At 39.0% G+C, this 27,455-nt stretch overlaps 1 protein-coding gene across 1 annotated transcript in view; it reads left to right on the top strand.

Annotated features, from left to right (window-relative positions):
* Nucleotides 1–18,208, top strand: part of LOC136829728 (ras-specific guanine nucleotide-releasing factor 2-like) — a 59,008-nt gene extending 40,800 nt beyond the window's left edge. Inside the window, 17 exon segments of the mRNA XM_067088534.1 lie at nt 1,083–1,141; nt 1,144–1,170; nt 3,319–3,417; nt 4,628–4,809; nt 5,883–6,009; nt 6,191–6,441; nt 6,912–7,187; nt 8,005–8,078; nt 9,232–9,324; nt 9,326–9,452; nt 10,346–10,525; nt 10,815–10,912; nt 11,895–11,979; nt 12,959–13,087; nt 14,172–14,240; nt 14,753–14,950; nt 16,076–18,208. Coding sequence (XP_066944635.1) covers nt 1,083–1,141; nt 1,144–1,170; nt 3,319–3,417; nt 4,628–4,809; nt 5,883–6,009; nt 6,191–6,441; nt 6,912–7,187; nt 8,005–8,078; nt 9,232–9,324; nt 9,326–9,452; nt 10,346–10,525; nt 10,815–10,912; nt 11,895–11,979; nt 12,959–13,087; nt 14,172–14,240; nt 14,753–14,950; nt 16,076–16,444 — 2,443 coding nt within the window. The 3' untranslated portion in view covers nt 16,445–18,208.
* Nucleotides 18,209–27,455: the final 9,247 nt, after the last annotated feature.

The following is a 27,455-nucleotide window of genomic DNA, read 5'->3' on the forward strand; positions in this document are numbered from 1 at the left end:
AAGCTTTCAGTACGATTTTTTAATAACCCTTATCTAATTATTTTATTACAGATTCATAGAATCTATACTACTGTAATTACACTTGATGATGTGGGTAAAACAAACTTGAAGAAGTCAGTAAATGGGTGATGCAATGAAAAAAGGTTGGGAACCACTGCCTAGCATAGATCAGGTTGCATGCAACAGTAGTAGTGAAATAGGGTCATACAATGGAAGTATCAGTGGGAGGCCACATACATTGCGACTCATGAGATGGTCGCAAGGCTGCATACGATTGGGAGTGGCAAGATGGCTATATACAATGAGATTCTTAAGATGGCAGCAAGGTTGCCTATGATAGGGAGTGGAAAGATGGCCTTGTACAACAGGATTCATAAGATGGCAGCAAAGGTTGCCTACGATAGGGAGTGGAAAGATGGCCTTGTACAACAGGAGTCATAAGATGGCAGCAAAGTTGCCTACGATAGGGAGTAGAAAGATTCATAAGATGGCAGCAAAGTTGCCTATGATAGGGAGTGGAAAGATGGCCTTGTAAAACAAGAGCCATAAGATGGCAGCAAAGTTGCCTACGATAGGGAGTAGAAAGATTCATAAGATGGCAGCAAAGTTGCCTATGATAGGGAGTGGAAAGATGGCCTTGTACAACAGGATTCATAAGATGGCCGCATACGATGAGAATGGTAAAATTCGAGTGAGTATCTCTGACACAGAGTACATTTAGGAATCGATAGAATATCTTACTAGATAGCAACAAAGACTAAATTCTACATTTCCTTGCATGGTGTCAGATGTGAACTGAATTTAGGGCCATTTGTGACAAAATACATAGACACTGAGAGTGAAAAATCAGCATTTTGCATATGCTGCACAGTAATTTCTCTTATTATATGGTGTAGCCAGGTAAGAATCACTCGAAGGCATTTGATAACATTAAGTATAAACTAAAACATAAAAACAGCTCTTCTCTCCAAAATACCAACTCCTCACAGTCTTTTAAGAAAGTTTGCAGACACCAACAGGAACAGCCGTGTAATGAATGCCTTAGGCTTACATTTTCACTGATTTTATTTTCCCATCCCCAGATCTCCAGAATACGTATCATCTCCTCCGCCTGACACGGACAGTGGACTAAATTCTCCCAGGGGTCCTCAGCATTTAGCGCATTCTCTGGTGAGTAGCTGATGAAATCTGTTACCCAGTAAACTCATTTACTGATTGATATAACATGACATTACAATGACTGTGGGCATTCACAATGACTGTGGTCATTCATGCCATACAGATAGATAACCTACAGATTTAGCACATCATCAGAAACGTGTTATCTCTGTAGGGACAGGCATTCGGGCAGATTTTCTTATGGTAAAGAAGCTCAGATGACTATGACAACTCAGATCAAGCAAGGTCACTGCAAGAAAGTGTCAATGGAAGCACAAGGGAAGAAAGAGACCGCCACTTTCTTAAGGTGAATGGTAAAAGAATCGGTGATCTGAGGGACTGACTCTTGGGGTTTTCAAGTTCCACAAAGTACCAGTGAAAGGACGCCATTTTTCAGGCTGTCAAAACAAAAGTATGTGGTGGTCATAAAGAGATGATAAATGATAAGAGACTGTTCTTCATAGGATAAAGAACCGTCTCTCCCACCAATAAAGGTTATAAGAAGCTGGAAATGTGGAAGAGAGCAAAATTTCCAGATTTTAACCAACAAGTGCTGGGTGGTACCCCATTTGTACTACTGGCCTCAGATTCATCTTTTGGCGTCCAAGACATGATGGTTATTTTCACAGTCCACGGACACCTTTGCAAATGATAATCATACATCAAGAAAAAGGAAAAAAAAGTGAAAAGTAATTGCTGTACACCTATTCCTGCCCACGTAGGCATTATGAGTTGAATTATCTAAGGAAAAAATGCCATAACAGCTGCATAATAAATTCTAGGTGAGCAAGAGGCAAACAGAGGCAGATGCATGCTTTGTAAGCATGAATGAATTCCAGCTCGAGTGAAATAGTTGTGAATAAATCATAGGATATCAGAAATTAAGAGGCATATGGCAATAAATGAGGACAGATAAGAAGAACAAGTAACCTAAAATATAATGGCAATGCTCAAAAGTAAGAATGGATAAGGCTATTTAAACAACTTTCTAACCAGAAGGTGGAAATTATAAATTCTTTGGCAGCAGATTCAGCAGTTTTAGCTATGTATCCTAAAAAATGTTTATTACATTTTTTCCTGTTCGAAAACCCAAAATTCAGATAAAACCCTCTACTCAGTGTCATGTTCATCGAAGAAAACAGAGAGAGCCATGAAAATTGACTTTGGGGACAATCAGCTGGACAAAACTGAGATACCCTTTCTGAAAAGCTTCAAGTACCAAAGCTGACAGATACAGAAAGAGCAAGATTTGAGACTGGATGCAGATAACAAGAGAGGTGTGGAAGGTTGCAAAGAAGAATAGGTAGAGTGGAGGTCACTGACAAAAGAGGAGAGGTAAAAACAAAACAAATATAAAAGTATAAATAAGTTTAAAGTGAGGAAGAGTAAAGAAAATATCAGGATGTCAGATCCTTCTGAGAGTCTCTGTTTCCTGCGACAGACAGACCAAGAGTCCTGCAGAGACTAGCACTGATGGTTAAAGGAGAAGGTTCCCGGTAGACCTTGCTTTTCAGAGATCATAAAGACAATTCGAAAGATTTAAACTCAACATAGATGAAAAGAAGTAAAAAATGCGCTGAAGTTTCTTCGCGCAATCGAGTTTTCTGTACAGCCGCTACAGCGTATAATCAGAGCCAACGAAAATAGATCTATCTTTCGGTGTTCTCGGTACTGTATGAGCCGCGGTCCATGAAACTTTAACTACGGCCCGGTTGTGGCCTATCCTATATCGTAGCCAGAAGCACGATTATGGCTAACTTTAACCTTAAATAAAATGAAAACTACTGCGGCTAGAGGGCTGCAAGTTTGTATGTTTGATGATTGAAGGGTGGATGATCAACACCATTCTGCAGCCCTCTAGCATCAGTAGTTTTTAAAATCTGAGGGCGGACAGAAAAAAGTGAGGACATAAAGTGCGGACGGACAGACAAAGCCGGCACAATTTTCTTTTACAGAAAACTAAAAATGGAAAACGATTCAAGTTTCAAATACTTCAGCAACAAAGTGAAAGATGATAAAGAACACATCAGCATACAATGGTGAATGCTTACCAGTAGGTATCTTGCACAATGCTCACGTTACAAAACTGCATTAATGCAATGTTTATGCAACAATGTCATTTGCTATCTCTTACAATAAATCCCTTTGTTCTTATTGCAGGAATTGAGATCGATGTACCAGATGAGAGTTACTGGATCTTTGATGTCCAGGTGGCAAAGGCTTCGGGAGACATTCACTGGCGTTTGTCATACAGGAAGTGTAAGGAAACCAGAAGTTGGTTACGAATTGAATAGATTGCTGTTCTGGGTGGACAAAGTTGAATAGACCAAAAATCCCGGTGGTCAAAAGTTGAATAGGTTGCAAGCTTTGATGGACACTAAATAGATCATAAGTCGTGCTGGATGGAAGTTGAATAGGGTGCAAGTCTAGATGGACAGAGACAAATAGGCCTTAGGTCCTGGTGAATAAAAGTTCAATAGGTTGCAAACCTAGTTGAGTGAAAGTTGTAATGTTGAAAGTCTAGACTTAAAGTTGAAACTGGTTCAAGTCCAAATACACAAAAGTCCAGGAAGGTGAACGTTGAATAGACTGTAAGCATGGATGGTCTGTCAAAGAACTTGTTTGAAAGATGTGTGGGATGGCATAGTAAAGCAGGTCATGAAATACTTTGCAAAATTGCAAGGCTCAGTTAATCTATTTCAGAAGTTTTAAATGAAAGAATTCTGTAAATCTGATTGCGGAATTGAGAATGGAGAGTCCAAGAAAGAAAAACAGATTATTCCATATAGAGGACTTAGTCAAGAACAAATTCATTAGAAATAGTTTGGTCAAATTAAAACTTGGGACAAAAATGTAATTTATGTAAGTTTATTTATATAGAACTTGAATGACGAATTGAATCTTAGACCAAAAGCTGCACATGAAGATCCCCGTAGGGGAGTAGTGCCATCAGTGGCCCTCACGCGGTGCACTGTAGGCATTACTTAGGTTCTTTGTGGTATCCCTTCAGCCCCTAGCTGCAGCCACTTTCATTCCTTTTACTGCACCTCTGTTCATATTCTCTTTCTTCCACCTACTTTCCATCCTCTTCTAACAATTGTTTCATAGTGTAACTGCTTTGAGGTTTTCCTCCTGTTACACCTTTCAAACCTTTTTACTCTCAATTTCCGTTTCAGCGCTGAATGACCTCATAGGCCCCAGCGCTTGGCCTTCGGCCTGAATTTCATATTCTGTTTTGTTCTGCATGTGAAGATATGCTGCCTTAATTCAGTCTCATGTTGATGGAATGAGCAGTCTGAAGACTGGCTGAATGGTAGATAGAGTGGAGAAAGAGTTGAGGGGCTTAGTGGACATTTGTATATACACACACACACATGTATATATGCATATACATGTATATGTATGAACTTCATGCAAAGGCTGAACTATTGCACACAATTAAGCAAATATTAAATTTTCCCCTTAAAAGCTGAGGAAGAACCAAGTGACCAGGACGATGTGGCGAGAAGAACGCTTGAGGACTTGGCAAATCTGAACAGAACGAACCTCCAAAATACAGAGGAACAACAACAACAACAACAGGAGCAACAACAAAAACAATGTGGTGACTTATCAGAGAGCTTACCTACTTCCCCATCAAGTCCCAAAAAGGTGAGAGAAACAGAGTTGCTTCTGCACCTCATTCTACAGACTTACTTTCTTCAGTTACTGTACTTTGCCTCTGCCTAAAGTCTCTGTTCTCTTTGCTCTAATGAACTGAGGTTCTCTGGAAACATGACTTCAATATACAATACAGCCAGTAGCACTATTCTACTCACACAGATGTGAGAGGAATTAATAAGGTAGAGCAAATTATCCAACTTCGCAGACATGTCTCTAATCACCATGAGCATGCAACCCATATTCTTGAGCCCTATATTAATTCAAATTCTCAACTATTTCTTTCAGATTTCTTCCCCTTTGTGCCTCCTGATCACTCTCTTCCTTTTGTTGTTTCTACCTTCACCTCTCCAGAACACCAACTATGGCACTTAGATTTCTGGCTGATGTAAGAGCAATTCTTCTTTATTTTTCAAGGGGAACTGATACATTGGTCATCAAATTGACCTACTATTCATCAGGTCTTAAATTGGGTTACCTAAGCATATGTCTCCTCTGTTATAACCTTTTCTCCAAGTAATCCTTAGTTTGACAGCTTCTGCTGCTTAGTAATTCATTGTCAGGAAAGTGGGAGTATGTTTATTTTTATCCAAGAATCTTAAACACATTTTTTTAGCAGATTTGTTGCCCCTGATCCTCCAGTTTTACCTTTAAAGACCGGCAAGGCATCTGCTCCAGTTGCAGTTCTTTAAGAACTTGACAGACAAGCAGTTTCCCATGTTTTTAAATCCTGTACTGATCCTTCCTCTTGAAAACATCCTTGGTAAGGTGAACCCCCTAAATACAATCAAGTTTCTGTAGCTTACACTGTTACTGATTTTATTTAAATCTTTACTTCACGTGCAACTTCTTAAACATCATGAATCAAAATCTCTTCCTTCAGATTGCCTTTGTGGCTTCTGTAAGGCAAGAAACATTGGAAAACTTTTTCCAATCTCGCTAATCTTTGGCTATCTCCTCTATAGGACTTCAGAGCATCTTCCACACAGTATCGGTGGGATCATTTAAGACCACCAGTAAACAATGAGGACTTGATGCTATTAACAGTTCCATTCTGTTTCCAGGTTGAAATCATACGGGGTACCATACCAAACATTAACGAAGAGGACATAAAGAACCCCACGTCACCAAAAGGGCAGCAGCAGTCAGAGGACAAAGCTGATAATGTGACTGAAAATGAGGACGCAAATGGTAAGCAGTAAATGGAAACCAAACATAACTTAAACTTGCAACAAAAACATAAGTGTCTAGTGCATGTGGCAATAGCCACGACAAGGTTTAGATACCTTGGATGTAAGTTAGAGAAAATATCTAAAGAAGGACATATTCTTACGAACCATCAGTTTTATCCTCTTCTTTTTATTTGTTACAGAAGTGAATGGTAATCAACTGGGCAGTCCAACAGACGCCTCTGAATCTACCCTGGAAGGAGAAGAGGATCCAGATCTACTGGATTCATCAGAATGGCGTCTGTCACTAGAAAATGACAGGAGGAATTCCAGAGGAAGGAATAGCAGACGTCCTTCTCATCTCTTGGACAATTTCCCAGCTTCAAACTATCCAGAGGCAGTGCATCGACTCTCCTTGACACAGACGATGTTCCCTCTGGAAGAGCAACCACAGGTCAGTGCTGTTAAGAGTGTCCATAACACCATCACCCTTTCCAATTTTCCAGAGTGGACCCAATATGCAGTAGCTAAAGATAATTGGTTAACTCCCTGATCTGTTTTTCAGTTTATGCAGCAGAGGAGAATCCTTTTCTAACTGCTCATGGAATAATAATTGTAATTTACTTCAGGTAAACTTACCTTTAACTAACGACTGCAAGTTAGAGAGTTACAAATGACGAACAGTACTTAGCATTTTATCCCAGAAATTTGGAAAAAATTCCATACCTTTCAGATAAATGAAAATATTTTAAATGATTAAGACATTACAGTGACGAAATCACTTAGCTACTCTTACCCAACATTTCCATTTTTCTTCAGTGCAAATTTTTTCTCAGTACGAACCAAACGTAGATCATATCAAGTATTTAACTCTCCCCTGCCTATATTTTCTCACTTCTGGCGTGTTCTGAGGGACGCACCAAGACTGAGGATGCCAGTTCTGATTCTGAATCCGAAGAGGAGGACATGGACACACTCGAAGTGAACACCAACCATGGCACAACTAACGACCCTTTCAACAACATCGCCACGACATCGGCAGGAGGATTCCTGATGGTGGACGAAGGTACTGGAGGATTCTCCCACAACCAGTGGTCCAAGAGGCTCAGCGGGGAGAGTGAATATAGTCTCCTAGCTTTGGGAGGACTCACGTCACCTAGGTCGAGCATCCACACTATCACGCCAAGGTCCTCTTTCCAGGTAAAGCAGTCAGGTTTGAAAGTCTCTTAGAACATAACCCAATACAAGTCCACATCACAACTCCTGTTATAAAAGTAGTATTTTATTTTGTACTCTCTTCATTCTTGGATAAGTCTCTGAATGTATTAAGATAAAAGACAGGAGGCTGAGTATTCTTAGCTTCTCATTCATATTGTAAAAACATCTGCACCATACTTGTAATGCATATAGCAAACCAAAAGTTTTGAAGACTTCAGTATACATCCACATACAGTTTAGGAACAGTCCTCTCTCTTCCTATGCTATCACTAAACGGACTTTGTGTTTGTCCTTAGTTTATTGTTTTTTTTATTTTCATCCCAAATGACTTTTACATCAAGTGTGTTCCTCTTAGTTTTCTGTAAAAGAAAACTATTGTGCCGGCTTTGTCTGTCTGTCCGTCGGCACTTTATTCTGTTCGCACTTTTTTTAGTCCACACTTTTTCTGTCCGCCCTCAGAGCTTAAAAACTACTGAGGCTAGAGGGCTGCAAATTGGTATGTTGACCATCCACCCTCCAATCATCAAGCATACCAAATTGCAGCCTTCTAGCCCCATTAGTTTTTATTTTATTTAAAGTTAAAGTTAGCCATAACCGTGCTTCTGGCAACGATATAAGGCAGGCCACCACCGGGCCGTGGCACATACAGCATTATACCGAGACCACCGAAAGATAGATCTATTTTCGGTGGCCTTGATTATACGCTGTACAGAAAACTCGGTTGCACCGAAGAAACTTCGGCGCGTTTTTTACTTATTTAAAACTGCATTTCTTGAGCGGACTTCTTTTTGCTTTTCAGGTGCCAGACTCTCCATCCCATTCGGTGCCCAGAGTCGGGGTAGTCATTACCTCCTCCAGGCAGTCCCAGCGCAGGTAAGGTCATGCCATATACAAACAAGCGTGGGTATGAGGGTACAGGACCTCGAATTCAAAGGGTCGTGATACTTAGCTCACTAGCTAGAGAGGCAGGGTTTGATTTCCGGGTAAGGAAGAGAACTTTGGGCATATTCTAGTTGACTTGGCAATAAACATAATGCAGTTAAGCATTTCTTAGCAGCCAATTTGTTTATCGTGAGGTATAAATGCATTTCATCTCTTTTTGTTTATATAAGTGAGAAAAGTAGAAATCAACGAAAAGGCAAAGAAATATGAAGAAACTGGTATATTAGCTTGTTAAGTTGTTAAGTCTCTCTCTCTCTCTCTCTCTCTCTCTCTCTCTCTCTCTCTCTCTCTCTGTTTACACCCAAAGTAATATTATGAAAAAAACTAACTTCTAGATACCATAATTCAGCAAAGTATCCATTATAACCCAATATTTGCTAATGTCAGTTTAACCACGCCCCCAAAAAAAAAAATATTAACGAAATCCATCCAAAAGTTTTGGGGGTTTATCTAATGCTAAAAACTGCCATCAAAACAATGTTGGACTTCAGCGACACGAAAAAAAAAAAAATTAAAACCACTAATGTTTAACCCTTTTCAGATACAAATCCAAACGGTGTTTGAGCAGTGATCGGAAACAGTATTTAACTATTTCATAAGTTAAGGCCTTTGAGAACTCCATCCGACTTAAGTTGACAGGTTACTATGGCTTTCCCTGTATATGTCATTATGTGAACTCCCTCTTAACCACAGAAATTCTGCTTCCAATGAAAATCTGTCTCATTCTTGCGCTGCATTTTATTTAATTTCTTCCTTTAAATCTTCAGCTGAAAACCCTTATGAACAGATTCAGCAGACTTTTTCTTGGCTCCAAAGGGAAATCAGCTTGAGAAAAGAGAGGTTGTAGGAAAAGGTACTAAATATGGAACAGAGAATGAAACCAATAAACCTAAATTCAGGAGCCACCAGCAGAGAGCAGAAATGAATTTACTCCTCGCTTAAAAACATTTGGAAATCAGAAGAACCACAACTGAAGTAGGCAAACTATTCCACGTTTTAGTTGTGGCCAAAATAACCCTCTTTGCAAACTGAATCTAGTATTAAACCTAACGCCAGAAAACAACAATATTTTTTTGAATTACAGATGCAGCAGCGCCTCTGCTGCAGCAGCCTTTGCTGTCGCCACAGCAGGGTCGAGTAACCCTCGTGGACATCACAAACGTACCACCTCTGGACCAGTTCTCGATCACCGACTGCCGGAGAGCCTCGTTCAGGGAACGGCCCAGGCAGGAATCCATCATCTCGACGGCAGCTACAATGAGGGTACTCAATGTCCTTCGCCACTGGGTATCCAAGCACTCGCAGGTTAGCCCTTGGTGTCTTTGCTTTTGTCAGGTTTTGAAAGATATTTGTAATTTTTCCTCTTACATAAAGATAGAATAGAATATAGAATTTAGGCCAAAGGCTAAGCGGTGGGACCTATTTGGTCATTCAGCGATGAAAGGGAAATTGATAGTATGAAGGTCTGATAGGTGTAACAGGAGGAAAACCTCGCTCTATGAAACAACTGTTAGAGAGAGTGGAAAGACATATGAAAGAAAGAGAATATGAACGGAGGTACATCATAAGGAATGAGAGAGGTTGCAGCTAGGGGCCGAAGGGAAGCTGCTGAGACGCTTAAGTAATGCCCACAGTGCACCACGTGAGGTGCACTGACGGCACTACCCACCTAAGGCGTCTTACATAAAGATGGAATGACTCTCAAGGTGTGAAAAGAATCGTTAAGAATGGAAGTGCCAGGAATCTAATTGAAAGCATACAAAAGTATCAGAACTGGTCAGCATCATTAAGCGTCAAAATCGTAAAGTTACCTTTTCTATATTTTCTACAGTGTATTTAAAACATACACGGCTTCAATTTTACCACAAACATTGTTGGACACTTGGTGCAAAGTTTGGCTGCAAGATCTAAAAAATGCCAAAAACTCTGTCTTTGCAATGCTGCTGTAATAGCTTAGTAGTTCTGACAGAACTGAAGTGAATGCTATAACCTAGTACAGCCAGTTTTCCTAAGGCTCTTCTGTCCGTTTTATATAGCCAGTCTTGTATTTATCAAAAATTTTTAACCTTTATTTACAATAGTTTTTAGACTGTTCGCTATTTGGAACAGAGTTGCTCTTATAATAGAAAAATGGTCTTTTTTATCTTTATGATTATGAAAGCTTGTTTTCCACTAACGTCAGTTATATTTTCAAACAGGACTTCGATACTGATTCACAGTTGAGAGCATTAACCATTGAATTCCTTGATGACATGGCCTGCAGTCCATCTCTGCTGCCTGCTGAACACAAAGCTGCCTCACAGCTACTGAAGCTCCTGGCCAAAGAAGAACCCCCAGAAACACAAGTGGAGCTGAGCACGCTCCTTGCTCCGCCATCGGTGAGTTGCTTGAAAGATCTTTTTTGCAAACCTAAGTCAGATTCCTTGGAACCATGTCCACCAAGTACCAAACTGTATTCAGTTATCCTCTGTTCTTCTCTGTCATGATCCTCTTTCATACCAGCATAAAGGTTTCCCCAATAGCTGGAGTAACACTGATGCAAAACCAACTGGGTATAAAGTAAAGCATACCTGGAGGAAGTACCTGTACTTTAGTTGCTCTTCATTCTAGTGCTGTGCAAAGCTTTGTTGTCCTTTGTTACTCACAAAATTTTCCTCTTATTGACAGACTCCTAGTCGTGAGAGCATCGAAACACTTTCAGCTTTAGAAGTAGCCGAGCAGATGACCTATACTGACCATCAGATCTTCATCTCCATCAGGAGCGAGTGAGTTACTAGTCTAAAGATTGCCAGTCATCTGTTGCCTGTCTGAGACTGTTATGAGTTACCAGTCTACCATTTTAGGAATAATTTAATAGCCATGAATTACAAGGACTATCAGTAACAACACATCTACCTAGGACTATTTGTCGTGAGTTCTCAGTCTAGGTCTATCAGAGGTGAAAACCATCAATGATGAGTTACAAGTCTTTGTCGACCTGTCATGAGTTCTCAATCTAGGACAATGAAATGCCTGAAAGAACATCTTAAAATGTATTTTTGATAATTTTGTAAAAGATAAGAAAAAATTAGACTGAGACAAAAATCAAACAAAACTCTGATGAACTATTTCTTGCACAGAAACAATCAATACACAAAATTTCACCGAAATGGATACTTAATTTTTGGAATATCTTGTGAACAAGTAGACAAACAAACTAAAAATGCAAAAAAAACAGACAAATGGACTTATATCTGAGCTCCCGAGGGTAAAGTCAATGGACCTCATTATTAATCTCTACCTATGCTTCTGGTTAAGTTACACAACCACCATATTTGCATTATTCATTGAAAATAAACACCTCACGACTGGTCCCTCAAAACTGACAGATAGTTGCTATCACATGATTTGGGTCAGTGACTGATCTCCCTTGTGGCATAAAGTTAAAGTCCTCCTGGGCCTCTGTAGGCTCATAGGGCAGGCGCTGATCTCCTGTTTCTTAGGCCGACAGCCAATGGGGGATAGGTCCCAAATGCCTATGCATCAAAATTTAAACCATGGAATTTATACTACCCTCCTTGATCAACCAGTCAATTACTGCTCTGAAGAGATCTCCAGAACATTTACCAAAGGATTCTAAAAAGATGAAAACAAAAATAATCATTCTCATTGTTTCTATTTCTGTGAGGAATCATATAAAACTTTTGCATGATCTGCTCTTGGTTTGAAAACTGTATCCAGCTAATATTTTTACCTTTCCCATGACAGAGAATTCTTAAAGACGTCCTGGATGAAGCCAGATAAGGAGGAGAAAGCTCCTTATATCTTACTTATCACCCGGCGCTTCAACGAGGTAAGAATACCAAAACGCGAAATTTCACAAATGAAAAAATATTCACATTACACTAAAAGCTTTGGTTATCTTGGCTATTATGAGCACACATGTGCTTTCCTTCACTGGGTTATGGGATGAATGTGCCTTCCTTTTCTGGTTTACTACGAACAAATGTCTCTTCTTTATCAGGGTTACTATGGACGAATGTGCTTTACTTTTCTGGGTAATTATGAGAGCAAGTGGCCTCATTTTCTGGTTTACTATTGACACATTCTTTCCTTTCCTTAGTAACTGCGGACACATGTGCTCTCCTTGCCTGGAACAGAGTTGACATTCTCTCCTTTTCTTACTAACTGTGGACAGGCACTTTTTTTCCTTGGTTGCAATGTCACAAATTCCTTGTTAATGTTGCCCTGAGGACACACTTTACTTTTCTGGGATTTTTTGGTTTACTGACACATACTTTCTTTTTCTGGGTCACTATAGACTTACAAACTTTCCTTTTATCTTTTACTATGAGATTATACTTTCCTATTTCTTACTCTCTACTGGCCACACATGCTTTCATTGTCTGGGTTACTTGGTCACTAAGGCCATATATTCATTCCTAATCTCGGTTATTACATTCATCTCCAAGTTTACCATGGACAAGTGTGCTTTATTTTCTGGCTTACCACACGCTATCTATCTTTTTGAAGTTACTAAGGGGCACATGCTCACTTTTTCTGGGAACACATGCACTTTTTTTTTTTATATAACATTACTATGGGAAACATGCTGTAATATCCTGGGATCCTGGCAACATAAGTATTTTCTTTGAAGCTGCTGTGTACACCAATGACTTGCTTTTATAGTTTCTTCATACTCTTTGTGTTACAAATTTCATTTACAACAGACAAATAAACTATGATTTTTTTGTGTAAGTCTAAAACATTGGTCTGCTACAAAATGGGAACTTCTTGCTGTGAATGTCAGTTTATCTTCTACATTTGACTAGGTGTCGAGGCTGGTGGCATCAGAGGTGCTCCGAGCTTCAACCTTACTCTCCAGAGTGGCCGTTATCGAGAAATGGGTTGCAGTAGCTGACATCTGTCGATGCCTTCACAACTTCAATGGCGTGCTTCAGGTTTGTAATGTGCTTCTGTCTTGTAATGTCACTGCTCTGAAAACAACTCTTTATTCCAGTACTGAAAAGAGCATTGAGTTCATATTTGGAGTTCACGTGAGCTTTCAAGGGCCAGTTTCATTTTCATTCAACAAACTTGAATTAGGAGTGTTATGCACTGTTCCTTAACAGCATTGAACTTGATTAACTTTCGAGATTAACATTCAAATACAATTCAAGATCAGTGGATACACGAAGAAAGGAGAGTGCAGGAGAAAGGATGGCTGGGTGTGAAGGAGAAGAAAATAAGGTGGAATAATCAAAACTTACATTAGAGATCATTACAGATCAATACATTGTTGTGTCATCAACAAAAACATAAATGAATTAATTAACATAAGAGCTATTAGTTTACTAAGATAAAGAATAAAGTTCTGAGCAGAACGTATTCCTAAAGTAACCCTATGGTAGATGCACATGAGTAACTGAAAGATGTCCACATCAACAACAAACAACTGACAAAAGTCTGGATGGGAAGATATTACTTTCACTGCAAAGAACTGATTTCCACCTTTCATGAGTTTTTGGCCTGTCTTAAATTTGCACTGTAAAGGTCTTGGACTGGCATTATGTTCACTTTTGCCATATATCCATCAGGTCACACTAAGCCCATTCTGTAATAAAAGTGATAGGTGTGTCTAGTCCTGGAATAAATCCAGCCAGTGCTGCATCATCTTACCTATTGTTCCATTAAAACATCTCACTTGAAGAACGTTTTTTGCAGCATTACTTCCCTGCCACTTTCCTAACTGGGGTTTACAGTTAACAGGGCACCTTGCGCACCACCTAGTAGGCAATAATGAAGTTTCTACCCAGCACCCCTTCAGCCTGTAATCTGAACTGCTTTCTGACTTTCATTTCTCTCCCATTCACAATGGAATCTTGCCATCTACTAGTTCAGCTTCTTCAAATATGTCTTGTTATAATTTCCATCTTTCAGGTCAAATCCTACAGGCTGGCACTGTAAGAGTCTTGGAAGAGTTTAAACTTTGTCTAAAGTTGCCTTGAGAAAACACTGGGTCTCTCAACAGTCTTTCCTTTCCAGGTTTGTGCAGCTTTCCAGAACACCTCAGTGTTTCGACTCAAGAAGACCTGGGAGAGAGTCTCCAAAACGGTTTGTAAAAATGCAGTTTACGTCTTTAATGCATCTGACCTTTCGAAGCAAGTAGTATCTCTAGAATTCCCACTTTTAAAGTGCCAGTGAAACAATCTACTAATTAACAATTCCACTTTCCCTTAACATACTCATGTAACATTCATCTCACAGTAGCATAGAGGCTAGTCATTTTTCAAATATCTATTTACAAAATAATGTTGGATTTGGTCTATACTTGGATGGTTTACCTCAGATAAATGACAGGTAGTAACATGCTTGATACAGTTTGTTTCTTGATCAGTATAAGCTGAGTAATTTTGGGTCTGGAGGACCATCACTGCAAGCCAGAATTTCCTTGGGGTGAGAGATTGGGTTTAATAATGCCATCCCATTAAAATTAGTCTTCCAAAGCTCATTACAGACCTGCATTTTGTGTGAAAACAAGACGTTCATTTCTAAGCTTCAGACAAGTAGCATTCAAGTAAAATAAGATTTCTGACTATTTTTTGGTCTTTCTCTTGCAACTGAAGACTCGGCAAACACTGGAAAAGCTTCAGGCGCTTGTGTCTTCTGACGGTCGATTCCGGAACCTTCGGGACGCTCTCCATCGATGTGATCCACCATGTATCCCCTACCTGGGCATGTATCTCACTGACCTGTCGTTCATCGAGGAAGGAACGCCTAACTTCACGGATGATGGGCTCCTTAATTTCTCTAAAATGAGGATGGTAAGTGAAAAGTGCAAAAGCTTCGATGTTTAAATAAATTCTCTTTTTCCCAGACAAAATGGGAATTAATATTTTGAGGAGGGAAAGTAGTGAAATGAATAATTCACAATTTGAAATTAAATGTAAAATTAGGTCCAAATTTACACAATTGTTTCATGACATTGGAATCAATCATTGTCCAACTTTCACACCATCAGCATAGGCTACTCATATTTCTAAACGGAAGACTCATTAAGATCATATTGACAGACCCTATGCACACAGTGCCACTCCTATGTTGCATACATTTTCATGCTGCCTAGACACTATTGGGTTTTCATTCTATAACTCTTTCACCCTCATCTAACAAGAACTTTCTCAGCCAGCCTTTTCTCCTTCATCGAAGACCTTTGAATCATACACATTTTCCTCCACGCTCTTGTCTTCCATCTTTCCCATACAAGCAGTTGACCACAAAATTGATTCAACTTTTTACCTGTGCATACCTCTTAACCGCAAACAATTTGCCCGTTTTCCCCTTTTTCTTCCATTTACATTCCAGCCACCACTTTACTCCCATAAAGGAGAGTTGTTCAAACACACACTTCGTAATTTCCAACCTTGGCTTCTATAGTCCCTCCTCTTCACTTGATAATCTTTTGCATACATATTGTTACCTTCCTCATTGCCCAATTCTTCAGTTCCCAGTTTTTGTCATCCAACCATCCTCCATTGCTCCCAAATATGAATCAGTCACTGTCAATAAAGTACAGCCTGTCAGTGTCGTCATCATTTCTTATCCACAATTGCATATCATTCATTTCCAGTCCACATAACTACAGCATGGGGTAATGTTTATGACCAGCAAAAAGGAATAACCTAGTTAACATCTTTAGAAAAATGGTGGCAAGCAGAAGCAACCTCCATCTGAGGTGACAATTATGTTGGTGGTTCCAGTGGAATCCCTACTTAGGCACTTGTGTAATTTATTTTATGTGTACCATGTATGCGTTTTATCACTCTTCCTCAGAGATACACTAGAAGAAACTGAAACACAAGGTGGTGGGAGTTTGAAATAGATGTTTTGCTATACTAGCTACTGACATCACTTATCATTCACTGTGCCTCTTCCCATTTGCATTGCAGATTGCCCACGTCATCCGCGAGATCAGGCACTTCCAGCAGACACCGTACAAGATCGAATACAACCCCCGTGTCACCTCCTACCTGCTCGACCCCTCTCTCCTGATGAGTGACGACAACCTCTACCGCCTCTCCCTGGATCTGGAACCCCGGAGGTCAACCCTCACGAACGTCACGGAGCCTCTCCTTCCGACCACAGCCACAGGAACGGCAGCAACTGCCACCACCACTACCACTTACTCCTCCTCTTCCTTCTCCTCCTTTTCCTCCTCGTCCTCCTCTACCTCCTCAGCTTCTTCCTCCTCCTCTTCCTCTTCCTCTTCTTCATCCTCTTCTACTTCTTCTTCTTCTTCCTCCATCTCGCTTTCCTGACAGCGACAACTTACAACCAATGACATCTTGGTTAATCTATGATAATCGCCCTCCTCCATTAAAGGGCTAATTAATCCATGAAGATCACCCTCTAACAAAGAAGGGCTTATCAACATATGAAGATCACCCTCCAACATAAAAATGGCTTATTAACCTACGAAGATCACCCTCCAAGGGCTTATCAAACTATGAAGTTCCCCCACCAACAAAGAAGGGCTTATCAACCTATGAAGATCCCCTACCAACAAAGAAGGGCTTATCAACCTATGATGATCACCCTCCAACATAAAAAGGGCTTATTAATCTATGATGATCATCCTCCAATATAAAACGGGCTTACTAATCTATGATGATCACCCTCCAGCATTAAAAGTTTAATTAATCTATAAAACTCTACTACCAACATGAAAATATTGATCTGTAATCTTCACCCTCTGACATGAATGGACTAATAAATCAATGATGCACAACTTCCCGTATGAAATGATTACACAATCTATAATGTACAATCAATCAGTTAATCTCTAATGCACACCCACAAATTTAGAAGGGTTAATTAATCTATGATGTACACCTTTAACCTTGAAAGGATTATTATCCACTGATGCACACCCACAAACATAAAAGGGTTAACTAATATACAATGTTTTACCCTTGAGCATGGAAGGGCCAACCAAGTGATGCTGCCCAACCTCCAACATGCAAAAGTTGATTAACCTATGATGCACATCCTCCAACATGAAAGGGCTAATTAACCTATGATGCACATCCTCCAACATGGAAGGGTTAATTAACCTATGATGCACATCCTACAACATGAAAAGTTCAATTAACCTATGATGCACATCCTCCAACATGAAAGGTTTAATTAATCTATGATGCACATCCTCCAATGTGAAAGGTTTAATTAACCTATGATGCACATCCTCCAACATGAAAGGTTTAATAAGCCTATGATGCACATCCTCTAACATGAAAGGGTTAAAAACCTATGATGCACATCCTCCAACATGAAAGGGTTAAAAACCTATGATGCACATCCTCCAACATGAAAGGGTTAATAAACCTACAATGCACATCCTCCAACATGAAAGGTTTAATTAACCTATGATGCACATCATCCAACATGAAATGTTTGATTAACCTATGATGCACATCCTCCAACATGAAAAGGTTAATTAACCTATGATGCACATCCTCCAACATGAAAGGGTTAATAAACCTATGATGCACATCCTCCAACATGAAAGGTTTAATTAACCTATGATGCACATCCTCCAACATGAAAGGGTTAATTAACCTATGATGCACATCCTCCAACATGAAAGGGTTAATTAACCTATGATGCCCAACCACCAACATGAAAAGGTTAACTAACTTATGATGTTTGCCCTCCAACATGAAAGGGTTAATTAACTTATGATGTTCGCCCTCTAACACGAAAGGGTTAATTAACTTATGATGTTCGCCCTCCAACATGAAAGGTACACAGTAGGGTACAGTTAACCCATGATCACCTTAGATACCTTGAATGATTACTAAAATGGTACAATAAACAAATTTTGACAATAATATCATAAGTGTAAGTTATGTATAACTTTCAAAATATATATTTTCTCTCTTGTTATGAACTGTTGAAGCATTGCTCTTATACCCGGCCTTCCTGGAAATCCTAACTTTACCTCGTAGAAACGTGTCTAGGTATTGTATCCCGATGACAGACTATTTTCTTAATGTATTACTATCATTAAAACCTTGCAAGATGCTTTCAGTTTCTTTATCTTTTTTTCAAACTGTTCATCAGAACACCCTTGTTGCACTAGCCAATTTTTTTTTCACATGCACATAAGGAAAGTTTAAATTTTCTTTTTGCAGTGAAATTGGTGGTAAGTTTATGTAAACACTGGCTTTCTAATTTTCAATGGCAAGCTAAGTAACAAAAATAATATTGTAACCTCCTATTAGCAATTTAATGACAGCAGTTTATAGACCAAAGTATTCAACATAAGGAATTTTAAATCTTCATGTTCATGCACACATATCCCATACTTTGTCATCTGTAACTGACCCAATTAGTCTGACCTATCAGCAAAGCTCTCCTTAACCAACGAGAGGAGCTTCATCTTACATAGGCCAGAAGCTTTGGAATTCTCTTTCTGCTCTTTTCGCTGGCTCTTGCAGTTACTCTTCCTTCAAGAGGTAAATTTTCCATATCTTGCCATATCATTTGTCACTATGTTCCATGCTTCCTCCCTACCCTTTGCCAACTGGGTGAAGGCTTTGTGTTACATAGGCCTAAACAGCGCTCTACTACTTGATAATTCGCTTTACAGCGAGAAAGTAAGTTTCCTTTTGTGTTGGGTCAGTATCCTTCAGGATTCAACAGGAGAGCCCTGCCTCTACACAGTTTTTTTTTGGGGGGGATGTTATATGTCTAACTCTGGTACAGAGGTTTTACAAGTTCCACAGTGCATTAAAATCGAGAGATTCCAATTGGGAGGTTTCTCTTAGAAAGTGGTGTTATGTTTCTAAGCACTCAGTGCATATGTGAATTCCCAGCACTTACTGGTTATTCATGATTGATCCATATATTTATGGATCAAACATTTTACGTTGGAGAGGCTAAAACCACAGTTCATCAATCTTGAATACCCATATGAACAAATTTTGAAGGTCTGTGCCCAAAATTTTATGGGTAAAAACCTGGGTTAAGGGGTCAAGTGGAGGGCCTAGTTGTCGGAAGTCCAAATACAGCAGATCTAAAGACCAACTCCATCCATTTGACAAATTTAGTTTTCAACTACTGTATTAAGTTATACTTTTCTACCGCTGTGGCTGACAAAGCTCTTTACACGTTCACTCCATTCTTTAAGGTCTTACCTGTTAGCACAGAAAGAGAACAGACTTAGCAAAGACCTCGTAATGTACCCAGCCACTGGCTGATGAATTTTGACCTCCACACACAGTGAGAAGACTTGAGGAAAATCAGTTATGCCTAATTGAACTGAATATAAAATTCAGGCCAACTGAAAACGGCCCAGAAGACTACCCTGTGAAATGGCAGCAGACAAGAGTGGCCGCCTAGGCTCACTCAAGATGCAGGGTCCCTCCTACACTTGAATCACAAAGTTAAGTTAAAGGTAGTACTAAGATCAGGTTTATAAGTCACTCTTTAATAACATCCGATTACCTGATGAAGTAAAAAAGTATCATCAGTAACTACTGATACCAAAACACATGGTCTCAGATGAGACTAAATTCTAAGGAACCACAAGGGAGGAGATCGAACATTTTTTCTCAAAGAATGAGCAACTTCATGAGACAGGCAAGACACAGTACCTCATTTTTGCCCCCTCTTGAAAAAATATACACCGTATATCAAAAGCAACAACATAAGCCAATATCAGCTGACAGCACCCAAGAAAAAACAGAATAACTGTGTGGATCAAAGACAAAGTTTGAGCCATGTTGCCCGAATGAAAATCTTGTTCACTTAGAAGTGTCTCAGGAGCACTGGTAAAGAAAAAGTAACCGATGATCAAGGTTTAGCCTCAAATGCCCTTTGCAAAATAGCTTTTTCACTGTGGTTGGGTTAAGACCGCTAAGCTTTCCAGCATTAGTCGGTGAGGGAGAAAGGTTTACATAATCCAGTTGTCACTACATATGCCTGTTTATGCCATGTCCGTCTACCATGAACCAAAAAGGCTGATCAACGACTTGTATTGTTTTCTTGGGATGATATTACTATAGTTTTAATTTCATCTTGAGGTATTAACTTAACATAATAACACTAGCTTACCTGGCTTTCTATTAGGCTCTTTTACCTAAATGCTACTTTTTTTTTTTTTTTGCTAGGCTACCTTCTTAGCCATGATGCATTTTTGGATAATTCTCGTAAATTGAACAGCAAGCATAAATCATTATTTGGTTTGGGCTAGACAGCTAGAAACTATGTGGAATTACTGTTACCTATTGAACATCTTGAAAATGTTCGATTACAGATTCTACAATTGGGTCTGTTACTTATCAAACTCTGTTACTTAGTGGGCCATACCAATCCCCGAGGCATCTAGTATTACATTATTACTTTCTATGTACATGGAAAGTGATAATGTAATACTTCATAATGTAATATTTCAAAGTAATACTTCATAATGGGTCAATCTCAATTATTCTGGATAATCCAGAATTACCATTATGTAGACCAAACTTTGAAGACAATAACGAGTAACTGCCAAGTACTAAACTTTGAAAATAAAGGGTTATTTTGATTAAATCCCGTTGGAATGTAATGAGATCCTGGAACCTAAAAAATGTACAAGCTTAATTCTAACATCAACTTACCTTTGCTAATCGTGCAATTTGATGTCGAATGATGCATACCAAAGAAATCCATTTGTCGCCCCCAAAGTTCGAGCTTTGTTCGTGGCTAACCGAGGAATTGCCTGAAAAAATAAATTACCGCTGAAATCTGGTTTGCATATACGTTGAGTAGCCTGCTAACAGGATAGTCTAGAAATTAAAATCGGTGCAAAATATTTTAGAAGAGGGCAAAATTTCCACAATAACATGAACCAAAAACTTATGAAGGTTGAGCACTTTATAAGACTAATGACCTTGGGTAAAACTGTCATCAGTGCATAAGAGATTCCACCGTATATAGTCTAGAGAACACACAGCACAGGTTCTAGTTATCCATTTAAAATAAAGGGTAATTCTACGGAAGAGCTCCTCACTGAGATATCGTTTAATAATATAGTTTTTTTTACTAAATACAGAAATGGGTGTACATAATACAGTACAGTGGAGATTTGAGAAATTAACCGTATTTTGCATATGTTTTCACGTTCATCCCCGACCGGCTGTTATTAAACACAGCTCCGCGCAGAGCTTTTATATGTAATTACCAAAGCAAGCACTTTGATCCCACCTGAAAGTGTTTAATTCATAGAAGTTTCAGGTTGCATAAATGGAGTTCAAGTTGCTAACACTTAAGTCACGACGATGACCAAAAGTGTCTGTCCTCTTTCTTAGTCTAGAGGTAGATTTTGATGACGTCACCGGCCAAGGACGGCGTAGTGAGGGAAAAGGTACTTAATCTCACAAACTTATGTCAATATCTTAATGTTATTGCTAGCAACTCGCTCATGGTCCCGTAAGGCATGCATATAAAAAATAATGAAGAAAATTGAAGACGTCTCTAACATACTATTTTGCTGAAACGTGAAATTTTTATTCTTATAAAGGAAAAAACTTATTCATTACTTTAACTAAACGGACGCTATAAGTTAGCAATGTGCATGTGTGTGCGTGTCAGAGAGAGAGAGAGAGAGAGAGAGAGAGAGAGAGAGAGAGAGAGAGAGAGAGACTGGACCTACACCTTATGGTACTTGCAAAATTGAAGGCAGAGTGTATAAATGCAGATGCCTGTTCACAACATTTTTATAAATAAAATGCAATTTTTTTTTTTTTTTTTTGCTCCTTCAGAACCCAAACCCAGAGGCGACACGAAAATAGCATCGTTCTGTCATACTAAGTCACCAATATAGCAAAATCGCTGGGTAATAAAGTATGTAAAACAATGCAGACTCAGCATTGGCAACGAAGGAGAGATATTAGCAGCCTTCAAATGGGATTCAGTGCTTTGGTTCTTTTCACACAGACACCAGTGAGTCACTAGGTTTAAGTTGCGGTTTTCTGGTGATATCTGCGTTTATTTTCAATTTCAATAATGAATTAAACTACCGAATAAGGTCCACAACACGCTCTGTGCACCTGTTCACACCTTACCACACTTAAAGGCCGCCTTAGGGCAAGAGCCCTTCCTGGCATAATCCAGGTTACACTCAAACTTAACCTTCGTGGTTAGACTAAACCAAACACCGAGGTCGTTTTTCTCAAACTTATGATCAGGTTCTTCCAGTGGGAAATGCCAAAACCAATAAATCATGCAAAGCGATTTTTACCTTGGGCTTACCGTATTCCTAAACGTTTTGCTATGAATTCCCCATAAAAGTAAAATCCGTCCTGCTCTGAGGTTCAGACATTCTATGATTCAATGTTCTGATTCGAAGATGGCGCATTCAGAGTAAGAAACTGGCGCGAATTTGATGCTGCGGTGAAGTAAAAACTCTCTGCTAGTTTGACAGAGTCCGAAGGTCCACAACACGCTCTGTGCACCTGTTCACACCTTACCACACTTAAAGGCCGCCTTAGGGCAAGAGCCCTTCCTGGCATAATCCAGGTTACACTCAAACTTAACCTTCGTGGTTAGACTAAACCAAACACCGAGGTCGTTTTTCTCAAACTTATGATCAGGTTCTTCCAGTGGGAAATGCCAAAACCAATAAATCATTTGTTAGGTATTTTGAAGGAGAAAAATAATACAACAAACTTTTCAATAACCGTATGCGAAGCAGACGAACACAGTTAAACATGGACATATAAACTAAGTCGTACACGAAACTGACAAACACTGTAAGATATAGGCGTAGGAAGGCGACATACCTTACATTGTTTTAGTCATCCCTGTAATATGTAATTTATAGTACTTACCAACACGCAAGGGATTTATAGAAAACGGTTCAGTCACAACTCTTCGAAACGCCACCAGTTCAATATTGATCTATGCTTCATTATTGACCGCTTTTCATTATTCAGAAACGTATAATGTAGGCCTATGCGTTAATAATTAAACTTGAGAAGAGGTGTATTGATAGGTGATATGTGGGGAGATGGATAACTATAAGATATGGCGCCTGTGCCTTACATAAATATTACGAGAAAACCCGCTTCAACCACATAGTAAAGAAGAGTGGAAAATTTCTTTCATATCGAATTCACTTTACCTTGGGAATAACTTAAATCTAGTGGGATTATATATATATATATATATATATATATATATATATATATATATATATGTGTGTGTGTGTGTGTGTGTGTGTGTGTGTGTGTGTGTGTGTGTATAGGATCATGTCAAGATTAGAGAACCCACTCACAACAGGGTTCGCTATTTTTTACAAGAAGATTATTGGGTTCGTTATTTTTTACATGGGAATAATCAGGTTCGCTGTTCTAGACATGAACACTTCGGTACCAGATATTTGATCCCCCAGGGGGCTAGCACTAAACAAGGCGAAATACATTTGATCCCCCCAGGGTCTAGTACTAAATACGGCGAAACAGTGTAGATGAATCACTGTTTCGCCGTGTTTAGTACTAGCCCTCACGTGGAATTGGAGTTTGAACCCGGAAATGGTTGGCCATTCTTTACATGGGAATCATTGGGTTCGCTGTGCTTGACATGGAGACGTTGGGTTCGCTAATCTTGACATACACACACACACACACACACACACACACACACACACACACACACACACACACATATATATATATATATATATATATATATATATATATATATATATATATATATATATATATATATATATATGAGTAGTGCATCTGTTCTACCAGGATTCGAATTAAGTCTTATGTTTGATACAGGGGATACAAAGAACTAATCGATTCAGCTGTCGATGGATATATGAATTGTTTTCAAACGTATTGTTCCTTTAGCACCGTTTTCTGTTGCAGCGTTGAGGAAATAAATTAAAATTCTTGCATGATTCCTCTTGTCCTAGAACCGTTAATTCCGTACGTACGTTTCATTAAAGAAACTTTCACTTATATAGACAGTGAATTTTATTTATTTAATTATGCTCAAAAGCAATTTAGATACGATTTTCACAAAGGCTTTTACGTGATCTGTTTATTCAAGATATATCCAGACTGCCCTAGTTAACCAGTTTTACGTAACGTCTACTGGGAACGAAAGCTTATACCTGAATCTTCGAGAATTGGAGCAACGATATATAATTAAATAGCTAAGGAGGAGGAGGAGGAGGAGGAGGAGGAGGAGGAGGAGGAGGAGGAGGGAGGAGGAGGAGGAGGAGGAGGAGGAGGAGGAGGAGGAGGAGGAGGAGGAGGAGGAGAAAGAGAGAGAGGAGAAACCCTGACGTCATCCCCAACCAGTTGTCTCAAGCAGAATGTAGTACCATAGTTCAGAGGAATTTATTTTAGCGTTAACTGAAAGCGAGGAGCCGTTCTACATGAAAGACCCTTCTGTTAGCTAGAATGAGGCCACGTCTATGGTTTATGATAGGCCAAAGTGATAATCATCTTATTTTGGTTTGTGAAAGAAGTTTATATATCTATCTGCTATCAAGTGTTTTAATCACACCATTGTTATGTCACAAGCTTCTACCATCATAGTGTATAATATATCTATATCTATATATATATATATATATATATATATATATATATATATATATATATATATATATATATTACTATGGTGGTAGTGGTCTGTGGCACACACACACACACGCACACGCAAAAGCAGTAACGCACTTGCTGAATGCCACTGGTTGTCTAAGTAATGCTTGGTTTGCTCAGTCCCTGGAGGGGTGACCCCCAAGCAAGGCAAGATCATGTCGACACAAACTCCTATAGCATTTGTAGTGTAAGCTATAGGGCTTGCAACCTCACCCTAAAAAAAACTGAGACCGAGCTTACAAAGACTGATGGGAAGGTAAAGATGATCTGTCTAGAGTAGAATCATCTGCACATGAACGAGTTGAACATGAAGAGGGATAAGTGGGAGGAAACAGGGTAAGAGGAATGAAATGTAAAATTTAGGCCAAAGGCCAAGCGCTGGGACCTACGAGGTCATTCAGTGCTGAAAAGGAAACTGACAGTTGAAAGGTGTAACGGGAGGAAATCCTCATAGCAGTTGCACTATGAAACAATTGTTGAGAGAGAGTGGAAGGCAAGACGAAAGGAAGAGAATATGAGCGGAGGTACAGTGAAAGGAATGAAAGGGGTTGCAGCTAGGGGCCGAAGGGACTCTGCAAAGAACCTTAAGTAGTGCCTACAGTGCGCCGCGAGAGGTGCACTGACGGCATTAACGGGGAAAAAGGGTAAGTATTAGGACATATATACAATAAACATCAGTCGAGGTAAGGAAAGCGGCAGATGTAAGGGGATCAACATACCAATTTACAGCCCTCTAGCCTCAGTAGTTTTTAAGATCTGAGGGCGGACGGACAAACAAGCCGGCACAATAGTTTATTTTTACAGAAAACTAAAAATAATGCACAAAGAATAGCCAGAAATAGAAAGAAATCGACTACTTCTGAAAATCCATAAAAAAATCCGGTTTGATTCACATATATTGTTCTAAGAAAAACATGCATTAGAAATTTAAAAAAAAAAAACCTTGGCAGAGTATCATGTCAGTCACGCAGTGCATCTGAAGGACCCTGCGAACTTTTTCTTTTATTGGATAAGTCTAAAAATAAAAGAATTTTATTAAAAAATCATTACGTTTAATGTATAAGTTATTCAAATGGTGGTCTCACTAACTTCAGTTGTTCTAAAATAACGCAGATAGCATTTTACAATTGCAATCTTTTAGATTTTAGAACGAAAACTTTCAAATTAGACGAACAGTTTAACTAATGTTCTCTAGAAAAAAACAAGTAAAAAATGCGCCGAAGTTTCTTCGGCGCCATCGAGTTTTCTGCACAGCCGCTACAGCGTATAATCAAGGCCACCGAAAATTAGATCTATCTTTCGTTGGTCTCGTTATAATGCTGTATGAGCCGCGGCCCATGAAACTTTAACTACGGCCCGGTGGTGGCCTATTCTATATCGTCGCTAACTTTAACCTAAAGTAAAATAAAAATTACTGAGGCTAGAGGGCTGCAATTTGGTATGTTTGATGATTGAGGGGTGAATGGTCACCATCCCAATTTGCAGCCCTCTAGCCTTAGTAGTTTTTAAGATCCGAGGGAGGACAGAAAAAGTGCAAACATAAAAAAGTGCGGACGGACAGACAAAGCCGGCACAAGAGTTTTCTTTTACAGAAAACTAAAATTGATTATAAGTTGAATAATCATTATATATATATATATATATATATATGTTTATATATATATATATATATTATGTGTGTATATATATACATATGTGTGTGTGTATACAATTCCTAAGTTGTTCAAATAGTGTTCTCACTTAATTCAGTTATTCTGAAATGACAGATAATATTTCACAACTGCAATCTTTTAAATTTTAGAGTAAAAAACGGCTGAAAATAACACGAACAGGTTAACTAATGTTCTCTGAAAACTAATTTCCATTGCAAAGTTTTTAATTTAATATTGTACCAAGCAAGTTTGCAGCGTATCATAAACGTAGCTTATCAAATCTTACATCACTATTGTCCTGGGTTTGACACAAGCCGCTAGGAAGGAGCTTTCCATGAAGAAAACGTGATATTTTTCAGCAACGCCAAAATGAATAAATGCACTAATAAATGCTTCAATAACGATAATAGCCATCTGAAGCCGCCACGTATTTTTTGAGTCATTCTTCTTCAGATAAGAATTTGAAATGCGCCGTTTTTCTGCGTTAGCTACAGACGATAAGGAACAGCTGATATAAGATTCGGAACTGATTTCACTCAGCTGCCATTTCTAATTTAAAATCATATTCCTGCTTATCAAAACAAAATCAAAATATATAATCATATATATATATATATATATATATATATATATATATATATATATATATATATATATATATATATATATATATATATATATATATATAGAGAGAGAGAGAGAGAGAGAGAGAGAGAGCATTTAGATCTCAGGCTTTGTACTGACAGGCTTATCCAAAAAGTGTGAAGAATTCGAGAAGGTGAGAGGGCACTGTGGCTATTAAAATTACCAATGACAAAATATAGTGAGGTTATAACACTCTACGGGAAATGCACTCCATCTTTGACTGACATGACGTTCGATCCACGTGGAGTTGTCTCGGAAGAGAGAGAGAGAGAGAGAGAGAGAGAGAGAGAGAGAGAGAGAGAGAGAGAGAGAGGAGGGTGGGTTGGGGAGTGACGCTTGCCTGATGACTCTGTCCTATCGGCGTTTCA

This window comes from Macrobrachium rosenbergii, chromosome 45 (assembly GCF_040412425.1).
Source record: "Macrobrachium rosenbergii isolate ZJJX-2024 chromosome 45, ASM4041242v1, whole genome shotgun sequence".
Lineage (NCBI taxonomy): Eukaryota > Metazoa > Arthropoda > Malacostraca > Decapoda > Palaemonidae > Macrobrachium > Macrobrachium rosenbergii.